At 35.9% G+C, this 18,272-nt stretch overlaps 2 protein-coding genes across 4 annotated transcripts in view; one reads left to right on the top strand and one right to left on the bottom strand.

The window, feature by feature from the left end:
• LOC145678735 (C3 and PZP-like alpha-2-macroglobulin domain-containing protein 8) overlaps positions 1-18,272 on the top strand; it is a 1,617,316-nt gene that overhangs the window by 1,458,777 nt on the left and 140,267 nt on the right. The window lies entirely within an intron of this gene.
• Positions 3,713-18,272, bottom strand: part of LOC145678734 (uncharacterized) — a 28,802-nt gene continuing 14,242 nt past the window's right edge. Inside the window, exons 3-11 of one of the 3 annotated variants that reach the window (XM_081749183.1) lie at positions 17,941-18,031; positions 16,387-16,505; positions 15,088-15,224; positions 14,411-14,477; positions 11,303-11,468; positions 10,601-10,791; positions 8,790-8,952; positions 6,211-6,350; positions 3,713-3,910 (exon numbers count right to left, since the gene is read on the bottom strand). In XM_081749183.1, the coding sequence (XP_081605309.1) occupies positions 6,235-6,350; positions 8,790-8,952; positions 10,601-10,791; positions 11,303-11,468; positions 14,411-14,477; positions 15,088-15,224; positions 16,387-16,505; positions 17,941-18,031 (1,050 nt within the window). In that variant the 3' untranslated portion in view covers positions 3,713-3,910; positions 6,211-6,234. The remainder of the gene's footprint in view (positions 3,911-6,210; positions 6,351-8,789; positions 8,953-10,600; positions 10,792-11,302; positions 11,469-14,410; positions 14,478-15,087; positions 15,225-16,386; positions 16,506-17,940; positions 18,032-18,272) is intronic. The other 2 variants (XM_081749184.1, XM_081749185.1) reach the window with 2 other exon arrangements.

An 18,272-nucleotide genomic window follows, 5' to 3' on the forward strand; every position in this document is an offset into this window, starting at 1 on the left:
TTCTTATGAAGGAACCCGAACCCATACAAACTTTTGCGACTGGGTACACGGATTCCTTTTCCAAAGCGGTTTTATATATATCGGGTGTAAGGAAAAGGTAGTACAGGCAGACAGACTTGATTCTACAGCTAAAACGATACGAAAATGTCTTTATAAAGTTGCCCTTTAAGGCCCCCTTTTGGAAGGGAGAGACCGGTAAACTTTGGTCGATATGGCAATATCGCACGGGTTGTCCGTAACAACACTTGATAGCAGCGACTTCGGAATGGTGTTTATCGTGGAGTAGAGGAAAGTGCCGTACTTCAAACGAAGGTACCTAACTTCAAAGCTCTTTGTCATTTTTCTTTTTCTTCTTTTTTTAAAAATAAAAGTATGGAATATGGGATGCAGCAAAAGGTCTGAAATGTGGCAGGAAAATGTGAAGAGATGAAAACGTACATTTAAAATGTCAAATTGAATAAATGTCGTACAAAAAGAAGCTTTCTTTGCCCAGATCATGACAAAACATGCCGTTTCAAATCTAGCCATTTTGTTGTTAAAATAAAAAAAAAAACTGATTTAAAAAACCTTAGATAACGAAGAAGTTTAAACTAAACTCCAAAGCCGATATCACGTGTTTCTACAGAGTACCGCAAGGTGTTACCTCATAGTCCAAATTTTACCCGTCTGTCACTTCAAAAGGGAACCTCGGAGGACAAAATATCGTAAGACATTTTCGTTTCATTTCAGCTGTAGTCAGATTCTGTCCAAGCTGTGCGATCTTTTCCTTACACTCGATATGTAACCTTTTTCTATTCCGAACAAAAAATCAGTATAAAATTTACATAGAACCAACCATGTTTTTTAAAAGTTTAGTTCCTACTTCGGTGGCCATAGGACCATGCAGGCAAAACATCTAGTAGTACAGGAATGTATGCTTCATTGCAAATGCTTTGCTAGTGGATATAATATTGTTTGACTGAAAATCACATGGATTAAGAAACATTTTCTTATGCTCGAGCCCTATTACGATTATGTTAGAAAACACTGCCCCACATGCAACACAAAATCATACCGAAACAGAAACATATATGTTGTCATTATCGATTATCTTATAATACCTAGGAGGCCCTGCAAAATTCAAATTTACTGGTATGCAGATCCACTCTTGCGTGAAAGACAAATGATATGCACAGTAGTGACTGTCATAGCCAACTGTTTTCATTTTCTTACATAGAAGGAAAATGTGCGACTCTTCGTCTAACAAATTTTTTTTTATATTATAAAAGTTTAAACCATCTTCATGAATTTCGAACGCTACCATGCAACACTTGAACACAAATCCGTTGTATATGCACCAAGCTACTGACCGACAAAGTTTCAACAACGAAGGAGGTAAACACATTGAAAACAATGGAAAATTCTGATCTTGTGAAAGGTATATCTTTGCTCCAGGTCCAGTTTCTTGTTGAATATGAAAACCGTTTTTCTGAAAGAACTTATAACATATCTGCAATTGGTGTTTCAAACCTATAGTTTCTAGAACATTCTTTCGACAATAAGCAATACGGGCAGCAATCTTGGACGGTTGGTGTTTGGATTCATACCTCATACACCATGTGAAAACAAGTGGTCCTATATGTCGCATTAAACGTGGATAGTGAACCATATGATGATGCTTAGGTTTTAATGTATCCTGAAAAAAAGATTTGTATATCTCATGATGTTCTTCAATTAATGTACAAAGTAATTCAGAAGTGTTTACGTGAATAACTTTTGATGTTAATATGACTGTTATTTCTCTTAGCAGAATATAAAATTTCCAAACGATATTTTCCTCGGGGATTAAGTCACCCATTATCAAACCAAAGTACCTTATGAGAAATAACATTTCAGCAGCAGACAAGTTTAATTTATTCTTTTCAAGATTTTCAGAAGATAAAGGTGCCGGCTTATTTACGTCATCTGACATGCTTGCAAAGGCCGAAATCCTACTGTTTAAAATATCCATTGTGAAAAGACGTGTTTCGTTGATGTAGTACTTCAAAATATGCATCATATCATAGTTCCCCACCCCTTCCAAAAGATCATGCATCACGTCCACACTGTAATTTTTGGTAACATGAAAACTCGGCAACATGTTCCAAGTGCTATTCTCTTTTACTCCTGTCTGTGAAGCATCTCCGAGAATTACATGTAGTTCATAATTCTCAACGTCCCGCAAATTCCGGACGTTTTCTCTTGACTGCGCCTGTAAATCTGTTTTTGATGTAAGGCAAAACCTGCAAGGGTACTTAGCAGAAAATGACTCTGTAAAGCCAAGAACGGAATTCAATCCAAGATTGTCACCTGTAATAACACACAACTTAAAATAAATCTGTACTTCTAAACCATTATACATTACACATATACCTTCACATTCTAGGAAACGCAACTCTTCAATAAGAATTGAAAAGGTTGCTTTATTACCGAAAGTTTTTCTATCATTTGAATGAAAGAGTAAGGCGAGAAATATGTTCTCTAGTTTCGCGAAAAACTCCGGTGGAATACATGCAATTGTATAATAAACTACCCCTATCTTTTTTGTACCAGCATGCCCACTTAAAGGATTGTTAATTTCGTAATCGTCAAAGTAAAGAAATAAAGGTAATATCAAACGATCATCAGAAACCGTTACCTCGTTTCTCCAATGCAGTCCTTGCACACTACTGAAAAGTACTTCAGTCTCTTGTTCTGCACTGTTCTTGAAGTGGAGTAACGTTGACAGAACATTCGGTAACTCCAAAAATCGTTTAAGCATTTTTCGCATAGGCACAAACTTTCCAAGCACTTGTAATGTTTCCACCGAAACCTCGCCTTTCTTTCTCTTTGAAGATAATTTCTGTCCAATAACATAATCAATTGGTTTTATCAAACTGCCCATTGTCTCTAACATGCCAAATCGCCTATATTCGGTTTCCAAGCTATAAAATGGACTGGACATTATACTAAACATGTTCATTACTTCAGTTACTGTATTATCATCAACATGATTTCCTCGAAGCGTTTGTAAAATTTTCTCTCTTAGCAGTTGCATCACACTACCGCCCATAAACCCGTGTACCCAGTCGCAAAGGTTTTGTATATGAGTTCTGGTTAAGTTACATTGACTATACAGTTTAGTAATAAAAAGAAGGGCTTCCTCCTTTACAGCCTCACGGTAAGAGAAAGGCTTTCCACAGAAGTTTCAATTGGTATATCACCATTATCAGTCAACTGTCTCTCAACATTGATGTGACACACCTCATTTTGGTATCCACGAAAAGGCTGGTTCCCATCACCACCCGTACTTGTTCTTCCGTGTTTCAGCAAGTGTTTGCGGAATGAATTGGCGTTATCAAATTCGCGTCCACACAACGGTTCCCCACAACGAAAGGGGCTCATGGCACCTAATTTGTGACAAAATTTTAAATGAAGTAACAGAGACTGACTCGTTCTTAAGTCACTATGACAAACAAAACACTTAGGCATCTTCTTACAAACTAAAAAGAACGTATATACATGAAAAAACTATTTTACAAACTAAATGATTAACGGAAAACAACCTTTTCCGCCATTACACCTTTGATATTTCAGAGATAAGCGTGTTCACTGAAGGAAAATTCTTGTCGCAGTCATTTTCAATTTTGTACATATGTTTCTGCACAAATGTCCACACCTGTTCCGATTCCTTCGGATATTCTGCATCCAGTACTTGAAACGACTTGAATGTGCTATCGATTGCTTTCAGTGGAGTTTCAACTCTGTAGAGATTATCCTCAATACTCACGTAGAAGGCTTGAGGTTCATCTATTTTTGAAGCGACAACGACGGGCATGGGCTGCACACTACATCCAAAGCGCTGCATCTTTAGATGATGCCTTTCTAACTCTGTTTGAAGATCGGACGCTTCCTGTAAGTCATGTACACAGAATTATTATCACGTTACACACCTATTAACACGTTATCAAATTCCAAAACTACAAATACACGTATAATTAAAATGAGCTTGTATTTTAAACACGAGGTGCACCAATAATATATATAGCAATCCAATTAAACTGCTACCAACTGTTTTCAGGCATTCTTCTATACTAGAAATGTAATGTAATGAGGTCATAATTGACGCGAGTCACTTCTACGCGATATGAAATGTCTTGAAAACTAATATAGGTTAATATGACAGTATTTCGAATGTATTATTATACCCCTTGAGTTGTACATTTTTAATACCGTTCATTGTGTTTGTATTATCCGATGCAATTAAGAAAAGTTCTGGAAAAATTAAGTAAAGTTCCTTAGAGGAATCTACCCTTTAGTATAAGGTTTGAGAATAATCACAAAGAAAACAATCTGAATTATTGCACTTATAAACTTGACAGTAGTTACGTGAATAGATAACTGCGACATCAATAAAATTGTCCTAAGCTTACACTTAATGGTTTACATTTACAGTAATAAATATTTCAATTAAATGTGGCCAACTTGGAATCACATCCAGACGTAAAGTAAGCACGGATATTTAAAAGATAAAATAAATTTAGATCCTGTACGTCAATGACCGCAATTCTTGACGTTACAAATCTCCAGGAAGAAGAAAGAAAAACCTTTGCGGAAATTTGAAAAGCAAGGATGCTACAATATCAATGAATTAGTTTTTAAAATAATGATCGCGAAAAGGTTGGTGCCGTTCCCCTACGTGCTGTTTAGTATTTTTATAAGATTGATATTACACACATATCATTACCTCGAGTATAAACACTTCTTACTTATTTATGCCATAAAATGAAGAAAGGAGTGCTATCATAGTTCCAATATTTGAAGGGTTGAATGAAGAACATTTTTAAAGGCACTGGGAAAAAGCTGTTTTGAGCCAAGTAAACATTTTATCCATGACCATAAACATATTTAACCTCTACTTATGTTTTAGAAAGTTTACATAGCATTCACCGAAAGTTTTTCAGCATTTTTACGTTTACTATTGTTATTGGAATATAGGGTTTCATCACGGGAACTTCATAAGGCATAAACCTACAGTGGAACCGAAAATACGAATAACATCCTAAAATCCCCTCCCCCTTCCTCCCGGGAAATCGAACGCAGTCGCCCAACAAAGGAGATAAGTGTACTAGCAACGAAGGAGTAACTTTTAGGTCGGCCTTAAGTTCGTCACGTTTGAGGGATGTCGTCCCTCGGAGAGCACACAATCCGAGAGAGGGGAAGCAAGAAAGGAATGGATGGGGAAGGAAGCGGTCTGGGACCTCTGTGTTAGGTACCATCCCGGCATTTTTAGCATCGTTCACTGTGTTTATATTATCCGACGCGATTAAAAAACAAAAAAACTCACTCAACCCAGGAAAAAACACTCAGGATGATTGGCCTGAAAAAGCTGTTACACTTCTTTGATCGAGTGATCCCACCGGGAATCGAACCCAGAACCGCTCGCACCAAAGGCGAGGGCGTTAGCGACTAATAAATATTGTGTTTTCCTATTTTATGCATATTCCTTTCTATCTACACAACTTAGGTTCACGATATCTTCGTAAGATACAAATCGCGTCACATACACCGATATATGCTTTACTAATTGCATGAAGAAGAGTCATGTATATTGCAAAATATGGTTGATAGCTCACTCCACCAAGGGCGTGCTGTCCCGAGGGGGCCTTTTCTTAAACAAACTTTTTTGTTTCCATGTACCACCAATATGATCCTCTTGATATGGTATGGTAATCATATCAATTGAGTGCACATCAAAGATGGAGCGGGTCAGTGGCTATGGATCACGTGGGGATAATTTTGAGTATACTTTAGTGGATCTTGGGTTACATTTCCATGTTCCACTGTTACGTATGACTACCCTAACCCAACAATAACAACTGACTCATTGTAGTCCTCAATATAACACATTCCACTTTGATCCACTCTCGACATATTCGGTCAGTAGGTCGAAGTAGATCAGTAGATCATGGTGACACGTGGTGAGTCAGAGTGGATCGTGATTTGATGAAAATGGTGTTTGCTTACACAATATTTTTGTTTGAGCATAGCAGTTTTTCCAGAAAAGCTGATTTTTTTTTTTTGTTTGTTTGTTTGTTCGATAAGGTTTCGTGCAATGTTCTCCATTCTCCAATCACTAATTAAATGTTAATGACATATTTCGTGGTAATCAAGTGTAGATATTAATACATTATATTACATAATGGTACATACTCTGACATGAAAAAGGAATCCTTGCTATGCCTCGTATTTGGAAGGTTTCCATAATCCACCTCCGTCTTTCCTTTTGATACACGTGGACACAGATGGGAAATATCTTCCAAGAAGTATTAATATTACGACTGTTCTGGCATCTGGAAAAGAATGAAATATCAAGAACATTTGTAGGTAATTAATTTACGCTTATACAGCGAGGTCCGGAAGTGGGCGTACCTCTAATTGGTGTTTTCTGACGGTTTTTGGTTTTACCTACATTTGTTTGGTAACACTGCTTGGCATTGTCTGGTAACATTCCTTTGCATTGTCTGGCAACATTGCTATCCATTTGTTTTCTGCTTGGTAACAGTTATCAGATCAGTTCCTGGCCGCTGGATTGGAAGAGGTTGTGCATCCAGCTCTTTGCCAGGCCTCCAAGAAGTCCCGATCTGACGATATCAGACAATGCTCCCTGGGCTTTCATGAAGCAACACGTAAGAAACACTCGATATCACACAACGCAGGAATTACGAGCAGCTGTGGAACACGCCTTCACCCTCGTTGACTCCGGAGTATCTCCGCAAAACATCTGCCAGAACTTTGTGCAGAATTCAGTTGTGTTATGACATGGATGGTGATCATACCTTTGTTTACGACTCTTACGACTTCAAGGTAGCTGTGTACAGACATTCTACCATAACTAACACTATACTGTTGAAACTAAAGGGGGGTACGCCCACTTTTGGACCACTTTATACTAATTTATTTGAATGTAAGTGCTAACTTTCTTACTGCATTCATTCTCATACCTGCAGAGGTTTGCTCTGTGATACGCAATGAATACTGTATATTACTTTAAGTCAATAATCAAAGAAAAAAGGAAATTACATTTTGTAAGCAATGGACAGCAGTCTGAAAAAAACACACACAAAAAGTATCATCTTTTGTAACTACACCCAGATTCGGCAAAGGGATAATGCGATGTTTCTTATATGCAAATATTGGGTCCAAATAATGGTGAAAACTAATCTTAATACGATACTTATCTATCGCCTATAAGTACGTGTATAAAAGCTGTACATGAAGTATATTATTTCAAGAACCAAAGGTTAAAGTCAACGTATGTATTTCTCTTTGGGAAGTTGCAACAAATACGGATAAAAAGAGATAAATTGAACAGCTTAATGAATCAAAATAGACAATTAACAACAAGTTAAAGACTACACGCTGCGGAAAAGCTCTTTCGTCACAAATTCTAAACATTAGTTTCATTCATTGCTACAAAAGGGATTTCATATCTGCTTATTAATCCTACTGAATCTATCTTCTTCATATACTGTTATTCAAGTAAATACTGATTTCAGGGATGTAAACTGGTCACTGAAGTCAGTATTTCAGACTCTTTGGGAGATTAAACGAAAAATGTTCAATTACTACACAGCAGTTGAAATATTTCTCGTGATCTGAGCTCAATAATGAAACAAAAGAATAACAGAGCTTTTTTAAGTGCTCGATATGTTGTCGATTTACAATTATCATTTATTTTTCTTCTAGATTTTGATTTATTCTGCTCGGACTTACGACTAAAAGGAGACAAGGGAAAATTGCCGGAGCAGCTGTAATTGATCTTTTCTTTGCTTACAGGAGTAGGCTGAACAGTGTTGCGTTTTAATAATTATAGTGAACAATACTTAATGAAATAATAAACAATGTGTACACCATTTCTCCACAGTCACAACTTCCTTCCATGCACTTCGATAAATTTTATTATAATTAGCAATTTTTAAAAAAGGGGGCAGGAAGGACTCGTAAACCTTATTCGCCTTCTGTGCAGATGGTATGGTAAAAATCAATACTGGATAATGAAAGTGTAAGTGTAAAGGCTAATATGGAACAGAGAAACAAATGAGAACTTCTTCAGAAGGGAATTTGGAGGGGAGGGGATGAGAGTACAATGCTGTGACACTTAAAATGCGTCTTGATTTGTATACTTCAACAAACTTTTCTTATTAGATTACGCAATTTCTAGTTTCTTACTCCGATTATTCAAAGTATTCAAATGTTCTCGGAGGGAGTGACCGCCCCTCCCTTTAATCCGTCCGTGGTGTCATTCGTTTGGCTTTTCGCTACTAATTCAAAATGCTTTCCGAAACAAGTTGTCTTCTTGTGACAGCAGGGGGTGGAAGAAACAAACAAATCGTGAAAGGAAGAAAGAAGTGGTTTTGGGCTCTTCCAGTCCAGACCATTCTAACCACTGAGAAGTGAGAATCACAACGTGATTTTTCTGGTAAGAGCGTCCTTTTTAAAGCAGCTAACAAGCAAACAGATGGTCAGCCCTCTTCCCTCTGCAGCATACTTTTTATTCTCTGTTGCCAAACTTACTGAAGAATATATTGCAATTAATCTAACGCATGTAACGTAAATTGGAGACCGTGGTTGGATTTATATGGGTCTTGTCTATTTGTATTAAAAATTTCAAGTCATTACCTACAATACTTTGTTAGAAATTACCATATTAAAATTTACATGTTTTCAAATGGGAAGTTAGAAACATAAGCGAAGAGGTAGAAGATCCCCTTAATAAGAAAAATAATTACCTTCCCTGATGTTCTCCTGCAGCAAAAGTTCTACTAATGTGGCTCCGTCATTTGTTGTTTGTTTGGTCGTGGTAAGTATATGCTGAATCTTCAAGTCTGCATTCCACGTTGAAAAAAATGTTATATCTTTCCCAGGATATAACTGGCCAAAATCAATGTCGATCTGAAAAGCAAAAGAAATTGTTGTCACATATACCTAACGCTGTTTGATGATATAATGTTCTATGCTTTCTTCTCTTTATACAAAAGTTTGGTAGTATAGTTTTCTTTGAAGTTCATTAAATAATCTTTGTTTCAACAGAGCGTTTTTAATCAAGTTATGAACATCAATGGCATTCACCCCATTATAGTATCCATTTTCAGAAAATACTATGTCTGATTGAAAAAGAAATCCCAAAGTAGGCATGTAAAAAACAATTACTTAGAGTGGAACTGATAAAATACACGCAAATATAAAACAAACTTCCAAGCGCTTTCGCATTTATGGAGTCGTCATACAGGGACGCAAAGACGAAAGTGGAATAAGAAATAGAGAAAGACACAAGGACCGCACCTATACCAACAGTGATTTCTCCACAAGGTTCTCTACTTTCTCGTATGAGTACTTGACAGCAGTCACGTGATCACATGACCACCATAGCACCTAGCAGAAATATGGCAAAATGAAATGAAATCTTTGAGTTTTACGTCTCACGGTTATGCCGGTTAGGCTAAAGGAGACGGTGATGATGAGAGATGAATGAAATGGTGGAATGAAGAAAGTGGGAGAACCCGAGAAAACCCACGAGCACGGTGTTTGTCCACCACAAAGTCCACACGGCGGGAGCAGGGTTTGAACCCGGGACCCCAAGCACCGGAGGTGAACGCTCTACCACTGAGCCACCGCGCCCCCCCAGAAATATGGCGTAACTTGTCTTACTCTGTATCTTTCTTCTTCCACTTTCGTCTTTCTCTTCCTGCCTAACAAAGCCATAAAAGGTGAAAGCTCTTACAAGCTTTTTTTTCTTTCTTAAATCTTTGCGCGCATGTACTGCACGTGTATTTTTATCTAATTTCTGGTAACTGTTTTATACATTGGTTGGTTTTTAATTACACAAAAACGTGTCTTTAACGTAAGCTTACATAATTCTGAACCTTCTGCCGCTGATGCTGGTATATTTGTAAATTAAAATAAACTATTAAATGTTTTCATAGGAACATTATCAACAAGAGTGAGGATGTGGGGCTGATCGGGGAGCGGGCTGGTTAGCGTAGAGGTTAACTTATTGGCATTGTACGTCGAAGACAAAAGATCTATTTTCGGCCCACTCGCACTTTTTCACTCTGATTTTTCATTATTTCTGAATCTATACAGGATTTGGTGTACTGAAAATCCGGTTGATTTTCTCAGAATTACTAAACGTTCTACCTGCTACAAGATGCACCATCTCGTCCATCAGCTTACTCACAGGAAAAAATTAGAACCGAAAAACTCCGAAACATAGTGTGCAAGACAGGGTACAACTTTATACACCGAAAAACACTTATAAACTCTCTCGCCTCATGCTAGGTGCTTTTTTTGCAAAGAAAAACTGCCGTGTTCGCAATTTATATATAGCATCAGCATAAGACCCTTATGTTCATGATTTTTTTTAACTCATTAAATTTTGTTACGCGTTTTTTTTTTTTTTCATTTTCCTTTAAGTACAGTTCGTTCTGTGATACGGAATTACACTTCCATAAAATAATATAAAGGTATTTTCTTTCTTCGGTTACATTCATAAAATAATAATAGAAAGATGTAAACTTCTTAGCAATATCACTACACTTACAAGTGTGTATCCAAGAGGCTGTTTTAAAGCAGGAAATTCCTTGAAGTAGGAGCTGATATCCTTCTTTGACTGAATGTAATTTGCTCTCCGATTTAATGTCGTTTGTTTCCACAGATCACACACTTTCTCCCATGGCTCTATATTATTTCTCAACCACGTGAGAGCTTCCTCGGCAAATTCATCAGTGGACTCTGAAAATAAAGGACACCATCTACATAATTCAGTGTGAAAGAAACGTACATACTCAGTATACGTAAATACATATGTATTAATTTCTAGGACAGAAGTACAAGAAATAATATTTCAATAAACATGTGAAACAGACAGTATTATACTTCTGAACACAATTGTCATATGAGGTGTTCGGAACATGTATTTACAAAACGTCCCGTTAATATATGAAAGCAGTGATAGAGTTTTACACACAGATGAACAGCAGATATACTGATTGCACAAATTCACGGAAATTTGTTGATTTATAATGAAGGTAGTGCCCTTGAACTGTGAATCTGTTGATTGACCATAATACGTGAATATGTGCAACCATGTAAAAAATCGGCACGCATCTCTTTTAGGAAGTTTTGTACCCTTGTCTGAATATAAGATAGCATAAAACACTATGCATCGTGATTTACTGATAAAATTAGAATACAGAATTTATGAACATGAAAGTAAATAAATGAAAAAGAACTATGAACGCACCATCTAAATCGACTTCGGTAGAAGTTGTAGCTGCACACCGGTTTCTCAAAGGCAAAACACCACTTTGCCGCAAATACCTTCTTGTGTTGCAATATCTGTCCCAAAGTTTCCCTCTTGCCAAAACCTTCTTCCCTTGAGCAACTTTATAGGGGACGTAGTAAGTATGCTATTTGAAAAACAAATCACTGTTATAATATACAGTCCTGATATCCTATTGCACAACACAAAATTACAATTAAACTATATTATTTCCACAGAGAAACAAAATACATGGAAACCTGTTTAAAACGAAACTTATATAAACCGGAAATTTGCCGAAGATGAATAGTTTTTAGTCCCGGCAACTCTGTCTGATTTGCCATATGGTAAAGATTTTTCTCTTAACTGATTGCCAGCTCGAAACGTAGGGGCACTGTAGTCTATCTGTCTCTGCGTTGGCGTTACTACTGAACTTCTGTTTTCAATAGTTAAGATCTTTCGGCCGTGAACAAGAATGGAGATAATGTTTCTGTTATTTAAGTTACCTGTTTCCTGTTTTTGTTGATACACACATAAGCACTTTTCTACTGTCAAAACTTTCTTTATAAATTAAAGACTTACTGCTTGCTACTCCGTCATTACACATGCATTTCCAAGAATTCAGTCATTTTTGAAAAAAAAATGGTAGAAATTTAGACCAGTTGTTGAAAATTTCCATTGTTTCTGCTGCAGAAAATGTGGTTTCAGTGTGGCGTGTTTGTGTGCCCAGTGTTGAGCACAAATACGGCAAAAACAAATGTTATTGTTACTTTGGAGGACACAATACGATTATTGAAGAGAGAAAGAGAGACAATGTTTGTAAAATATAAAGTTCATTTCAAATGTTGCAAACGCAAATTTCCAACACTGAAACCCAGAAAATGAAAACAATCATTAAAAGGCGGTGAAAATGTAAAGAGGAATGTGAGAGGAAATACATAATAAAATAATACATACTTGTAGTTTCTACTTTAAGCGTCTGTCTTATTCAAATAAGTTCACTTTGTAAATTGAGTTTATGTTGTAAATACATTTTTGTGTTAATTAATCTTTCACCTCAACCATTTTAACCTAGGTATAGCACTACGAGATTATTTTTACCAGCAGTTATTGTTACAGAACTTAACTTTTCGAATTTGCATACAACGGAAAATTATTTTGTTCCTTGACGTTCCGTCTTATACAAGTTTCACTGTATATATATGCTGTAAATTAGACATATTGGAATTTCTTTTTTTTTTTTTCTGGATTCCTTTAGTACTTCAATAAAATGAGCATTGAAAAATGTATTCTGATAAGTTATGGAAAACGTTCACTTGTAAGTTAAATTGTAAATTTCTCCTTGTTCTGAAGACAATGATAAAATAAATATTAATACAATTAAGTCTAATTTTCAATGGGTGTTCAGAAACTATACCGGCGAAATCGGAAGATGATAGTTAATATAATTCTAAGCAAAAAAGCTTCTACACATATCCGATTCTCAGCGGCCTGACACCTACAGGTTGGTAACCATTCTGTACATTTTTCCAAAACAAAAATGTATTACTCATCCTGTATTTTTTCTAAAGGTCATCTATGATGCATTTGAATGGTGACAGAATGGCCTTTCCAAGGGTATATGGCACGTGACGATAGTTGCGTTGGAAGGAGCCTCATGAAGCTAATTTTCAGAACAAAATATCTTTCTTCCAAGAGCTTCAAGAAACACGGTTGCCAACACTGTCGCCAAATAGGAACGACAAAAACTTACGCATCAACTTCAATTTTTATGCTGAATAATGTCGCAAAATTTATATTTTATATATATATATATATAGGATGATGCATTTAAAATTTGCCACCCCTATATCTTCGAAACGACTGCGAATATGAGAAAACGCTAAAACACGTCCATCATTATTTTAAGGGGCTTGAATTTTCAGCTATAAAAGATCCCCCTAAACACCCCATATAGCGGTATCTGGAGTCAACTTGAAAATTTTAAATAGCAAAGGGGGTCGAGTGATATATCGTTGGAAAGGTCTCGACAAGAGAAATATTTTACCGGGAGTTTCAAGTCCCTATGTTGACTCCATCTAAAATGGCTCGGGTTCACATTCTTTCCAACGATATATCACTCGACCCTCTTTGCTATTTAAAAATTTGAAGCTGACCCCATGTACCCCCATATGGGGGTACCTGGAGTGGACCGTTTATAGCTCAAGATTCAAGCTCCTTAAAATAGTGATGGACATGTTTTTGTGTTTTCTCATATTTACAGTCGTTTCGAAGATACACTGGGTGCCAACGGACTTTATGGACACAAAATGGGAACCCCCGCCATTTAGGATAGGGTCAACATTGGGACTTGAAACTTTCGGCAAAATATTTCTCTTGACGAGACCTTTCCAACGATATATCACTCGACCCCCTTTACCATTTAAAATTTTCAAGTTGACCCACGTACCTCCATAGGGGGTACCTAGGGTGGACTTTTTATAGCTCAAAATTCAAGCCCCTTAAAATAATGATAGACGTGTTTTTGCCTTTTCTCATATTCGCAGTCGTTTCAAAGATATAGAGGGTGGCAAATTTTAAATGCACCACCCTGTATATATATATATATATATATATATATATATATACTACAGTATCAGAAAGAAAAATAAAATTGTCCTTATACAATCGAACTACTTTTATTAAAATGAAGAGTTTTTTTCTTCCTCCACAACTTCCCTTCCAACTCCACTATCGTCATATATACATCAGTGGAAAGGTGCTTCCATTGCCGTTCAAATACGCCATGCGTCATCTCTTTAAAGTACATACAGGATGAGTAATAAAATTTTGTCCTGAACAAATTTGTATAAAATATTTACCAACCTGTAACTATCAGACCGTTGAAAATTGTACATATTCTTATGGGATCATTTTTGCTTAGAAGTACATCAGCTATTATCTCCAAAAGTTGTCAGTATGGTTTCCGAACACTCTTCAAAGAATCATAAAATACTCCACGACTTTTAAATTTTTTCCAGTGAACGCAAAGAAAAACGAAAAATTAGCAATATACAAGAATTCCCTCACCTAACTGAATTTTACACAAACCTTGTTTTCAGCCGGAAACAATCGTACAATCGCCTCACTTATTGAAATGAATGACTGTCTACTGATCCTGTAAGACAAAAAATGAAATTTCACAAAGCAATTCCCATAGAAGCTTGAATAAATATTAAGAGACGACGCTCCATTGGGGAGGAAAAAAAAAACACTTGTTTATAAATTTTGTAACACTGGCACTAAAGAAAGAAGTGAATGTTTAGTTTCATTAAGTCAGGCAAATAAACGAACTGTAATATTTAATACAACTCAACGTGTTCCAAGTTACTGCAAACAGTTATTAATCAATCCAAAGGGTGCTATGCAGTCATCAGAACACTTTCAAATTCCAACTGATCCATATTGTTGTGTACCACAATGAGCAACTAACGAATTAATGCGTTTGAACTTTTGCTTTGATAATTTCAATGCATTTTGAGACCAAATTAATCCTAAAAACACAACTACAAACATACTTGTAATATAGATCATAAGTGAAAAATACTGTCACGGTGATAAACGCAATCAATACCGTCGAATATGTGCCATGTGAAAACGAGATTCTACTCGGAATTCTTAGTGAAGACGATAAATGTATAGGACAGCAATTACTTAATATTTAAGACTATTGAATTTACATTATCTTTAACATACGATACCACAAAATTTAACGAAACGATCTGTACCTTTTATCTGCGCCAATATATCGAACGATGACATCTGTTAATAAACTGCGAGCTCTGCTATTAAGATGTCCCAAATTCTTGTGCGTAGATAATACTTCTTTTCCTTGCAGTGAACTATTCAGAATCTTCTGCAAGTCCTAGAACAAGGTACTTGTGATCATAGAATTTGAAATAAAATAAAACTTAAACAACAAAAGCAAAACTATAAAATAATTTGATATCACTTATGTTAAGATCACATAAACGTGAATACGTATAACCAGACGTATTTTATTTCAAAAATTTACAAAAAGAAACTTTTGTTTTCTACGAAAAACAAAAACTAGCATGAGCATGTATGTGTAAAAGTACACATATGTCCCAAATTTCGTCGAAATGGGTGCAGTATTTTATTTTATTTTATTTTATTTTATTTTTTTATTTTTATTTATTATTATTATTTTTTTTTGCTATCTCTGGTGATTACCTGAAAAAGAATTTCATTTTCAACGCATCACAACTTTGACAATTTTTCACATGGAAATTTTATTTTGATGCCACTTGCAATCTTTTCTACCAGAAAACAAATGTTTTAAATTTCATTCATATCTGTTTCGTAGTTTTCGTAAACGAACAACGCCGAAATGCCATTTTTTGTATCCTAGAAGCGTAAGCACTAGTCGATCTACTTTTTAAAGCCTTGCTTGCAGGGCGACCGTCCTGCCTGATAACGTAGAGTTGGTTTTTAGTTTAGCGTCCCTTTCAGCAGCGAGGCTACATGAGACGTGGACCTACTGATTAACGTGGAATCCGAACCACATGAGCTCCCGCTGGAAATCAAACCCGGGTCCCCCACGCCATGCCTGATAACGTACACGTAGAAGAGTTTAATAACAGTCCAAGAGCCGATTTGAATGAATGTGGTATCAAATGAGTACATTAAATAAGGTTATAAAGAATATGAGTTATGTTTACATTGAGTTCGTCCTACCAAACACATGCTCACTCTTGCGGTCATAAAAGATGTGTGACTAACTGATTATTACGATCTGGAAAATTAAACTTTAAATCTAGTAACGGTTACACAAGCTATACCAACATACTTATATATACGTAAATCTTCTATGGAAATACGAAGAATAGATAGTCTCTTTGAGGATAAACGGACACTTACAATCAGTTTTATTTGTCCATTTCATCTGTGAAGAACCATTCAAGTGAAAATATATCTTTGGATGTGAATTTTCATCAATTTCATGGGCTCTTTACGTGAAATACAAGGTAATTTTACACCAGGAACAATGTGTTGTGAAAACTTACGAATTCCTCTTTTGCTGCACTTTCCTTCACTTGGGGGTCTTCCATCAACGGGCTATTTTTGCAGATATCTACATCTGTGGATGTATCTCTTGATCCTGCCGAACCACATACTACATCAACTGGAATACACAATAAATAAATAAATAAATAAAATAATGCTGTAAGAATTCTATATTAACCTATCCTTATTCTCTCTCTCAAATAAATTAATTGAAGTACCTTCATTACACGTAAAAGCAATCACCCTAAGCAAACAGAAATGCATGCTGGCGTTAGGACTTCACACTTTGACATATTTTCTTTTACAAATCAAAACCAGGAGTGGACCGTATATACCCATGTAACGGCTGCGCTTAAGTAATACTTGCACCCACGCTTTAAAGGTGAATTGAAACAAAAGTGGCCTGCTCGGACTGCCATTCTGATGGAGGTTTTCCTTAGTCGTACCAGGATAATGGAAGCAAGAACTGAAATATTTCCAGGTCACTACACCTCTGTCCCAGTCAGAGGGCCATAAATAAAATTCAAGGGAACTCACATAATGTCTACATCCGAAAAACGATAATTTTCTCTACTGGAATATATAATTAAAAGTTTAAAATCATAAAATATGAATACGCAACTTACCACTGTCCTAATTGCTAATATATATTATAGTAGTGTAGTATTTCAAGAGCTTTTCGACTGGCATGTTCACGCGAATCTTCTGTATATTAATATCATGTTATAAAATGCGAGAGATGTTCAACTCAAGGTAAGAAATAAGAAGTAAGGAAGAAATTAATAATATTTATATATTCATTTGAAGACACAATTGAACTCACTTGTGAATGCTCATCGCATCACTGTGTCTTACACCATTTTTTTAACAATTTGAGGAAAAGTATCTCAGCAACCTGATGCTTTGATCATGGAATCTGTTTAAAGAAAGAAAAATAGTATATATTGTTTCTTTTCTTCCTTTTTTCTTAAAAAAAATTCAGTTAAAAGTCACTTGCATTTTATAATAAGTTTCTCATATGCGGGAGGACGGTAGGAAAGTTCTCGAAATAAGGGCTATTTCAATTTATACGAGCGACTGGGACACTTACCCTTTAATTATCTTATCTATTTATTAACAACATTCCAAATACAGCCGAAAGGCATTTCACATTGAAACAAATAACAACAAAGGAAGGAAAGGAGCTTCGAAGTCGGCGAGGCGGGTCATATATTCAAGGTACCATCCAGACATATGCCTAATGAAACTAAGAAAAACCCTGGAAAACAATTGTTACGATGGCCTGCCTCAGGATTCGAACCAGGGACCTCTGCATACGCTAACCACTCACACACGCTCGCTCGGTTATCTACTAACTGCAATAGCACACAAAATGCTTATCTTTAACTATTACCATTTTTCCATGCTCATTTTTCATTTTCATGCAATAAAACAGATAAATATTAATCCGAAAATAAATGTTTAAACATGTTTTCTAGCGGTGTTAGTTGGATGTGTTTAATTAAAAATACTTTTCTACGTAAGTCATTGAGATAGAATTACAATCTACTCACAAGGTTCCTCGTAACAATACAATGTGCTTCCATTTGCATTGCTTATCCTATCTCCACCACCAACACTAGGGAAAGAGGAAATAGTTGTCACCTGGAATAAAAGTTTATTATTAGCTTCATTAAATACAATGATTAAAAAACATAAATGCATATAATTACATAGCGCAACTGCGTACGCGCGTAATTTCCCTTAAAGTGTTAACAACTGTTGATTGCCGTTACTTTTATTTTTTATCTTATGACAACGCACAGATTCAACAACTTCAAGATGCCTTTTCTTGAACGTGTGCTGATCATAACCAGTTTCATGTCAATTTTATTAATGCATTTTA

Source organism: Thermobia domestica, chromosome 2 (genome assembly GCF_964235325.1).
Source record: "Thermobia domestica chromosome 2, izTheDome1.hap1.1, whole genome shotgun sequence".
NCBI lineage: Eukaryota > Metazoa > Arthropoda > Insecta > Zygentoma > Lepismatidae > Thermobia > Thermobia domestica.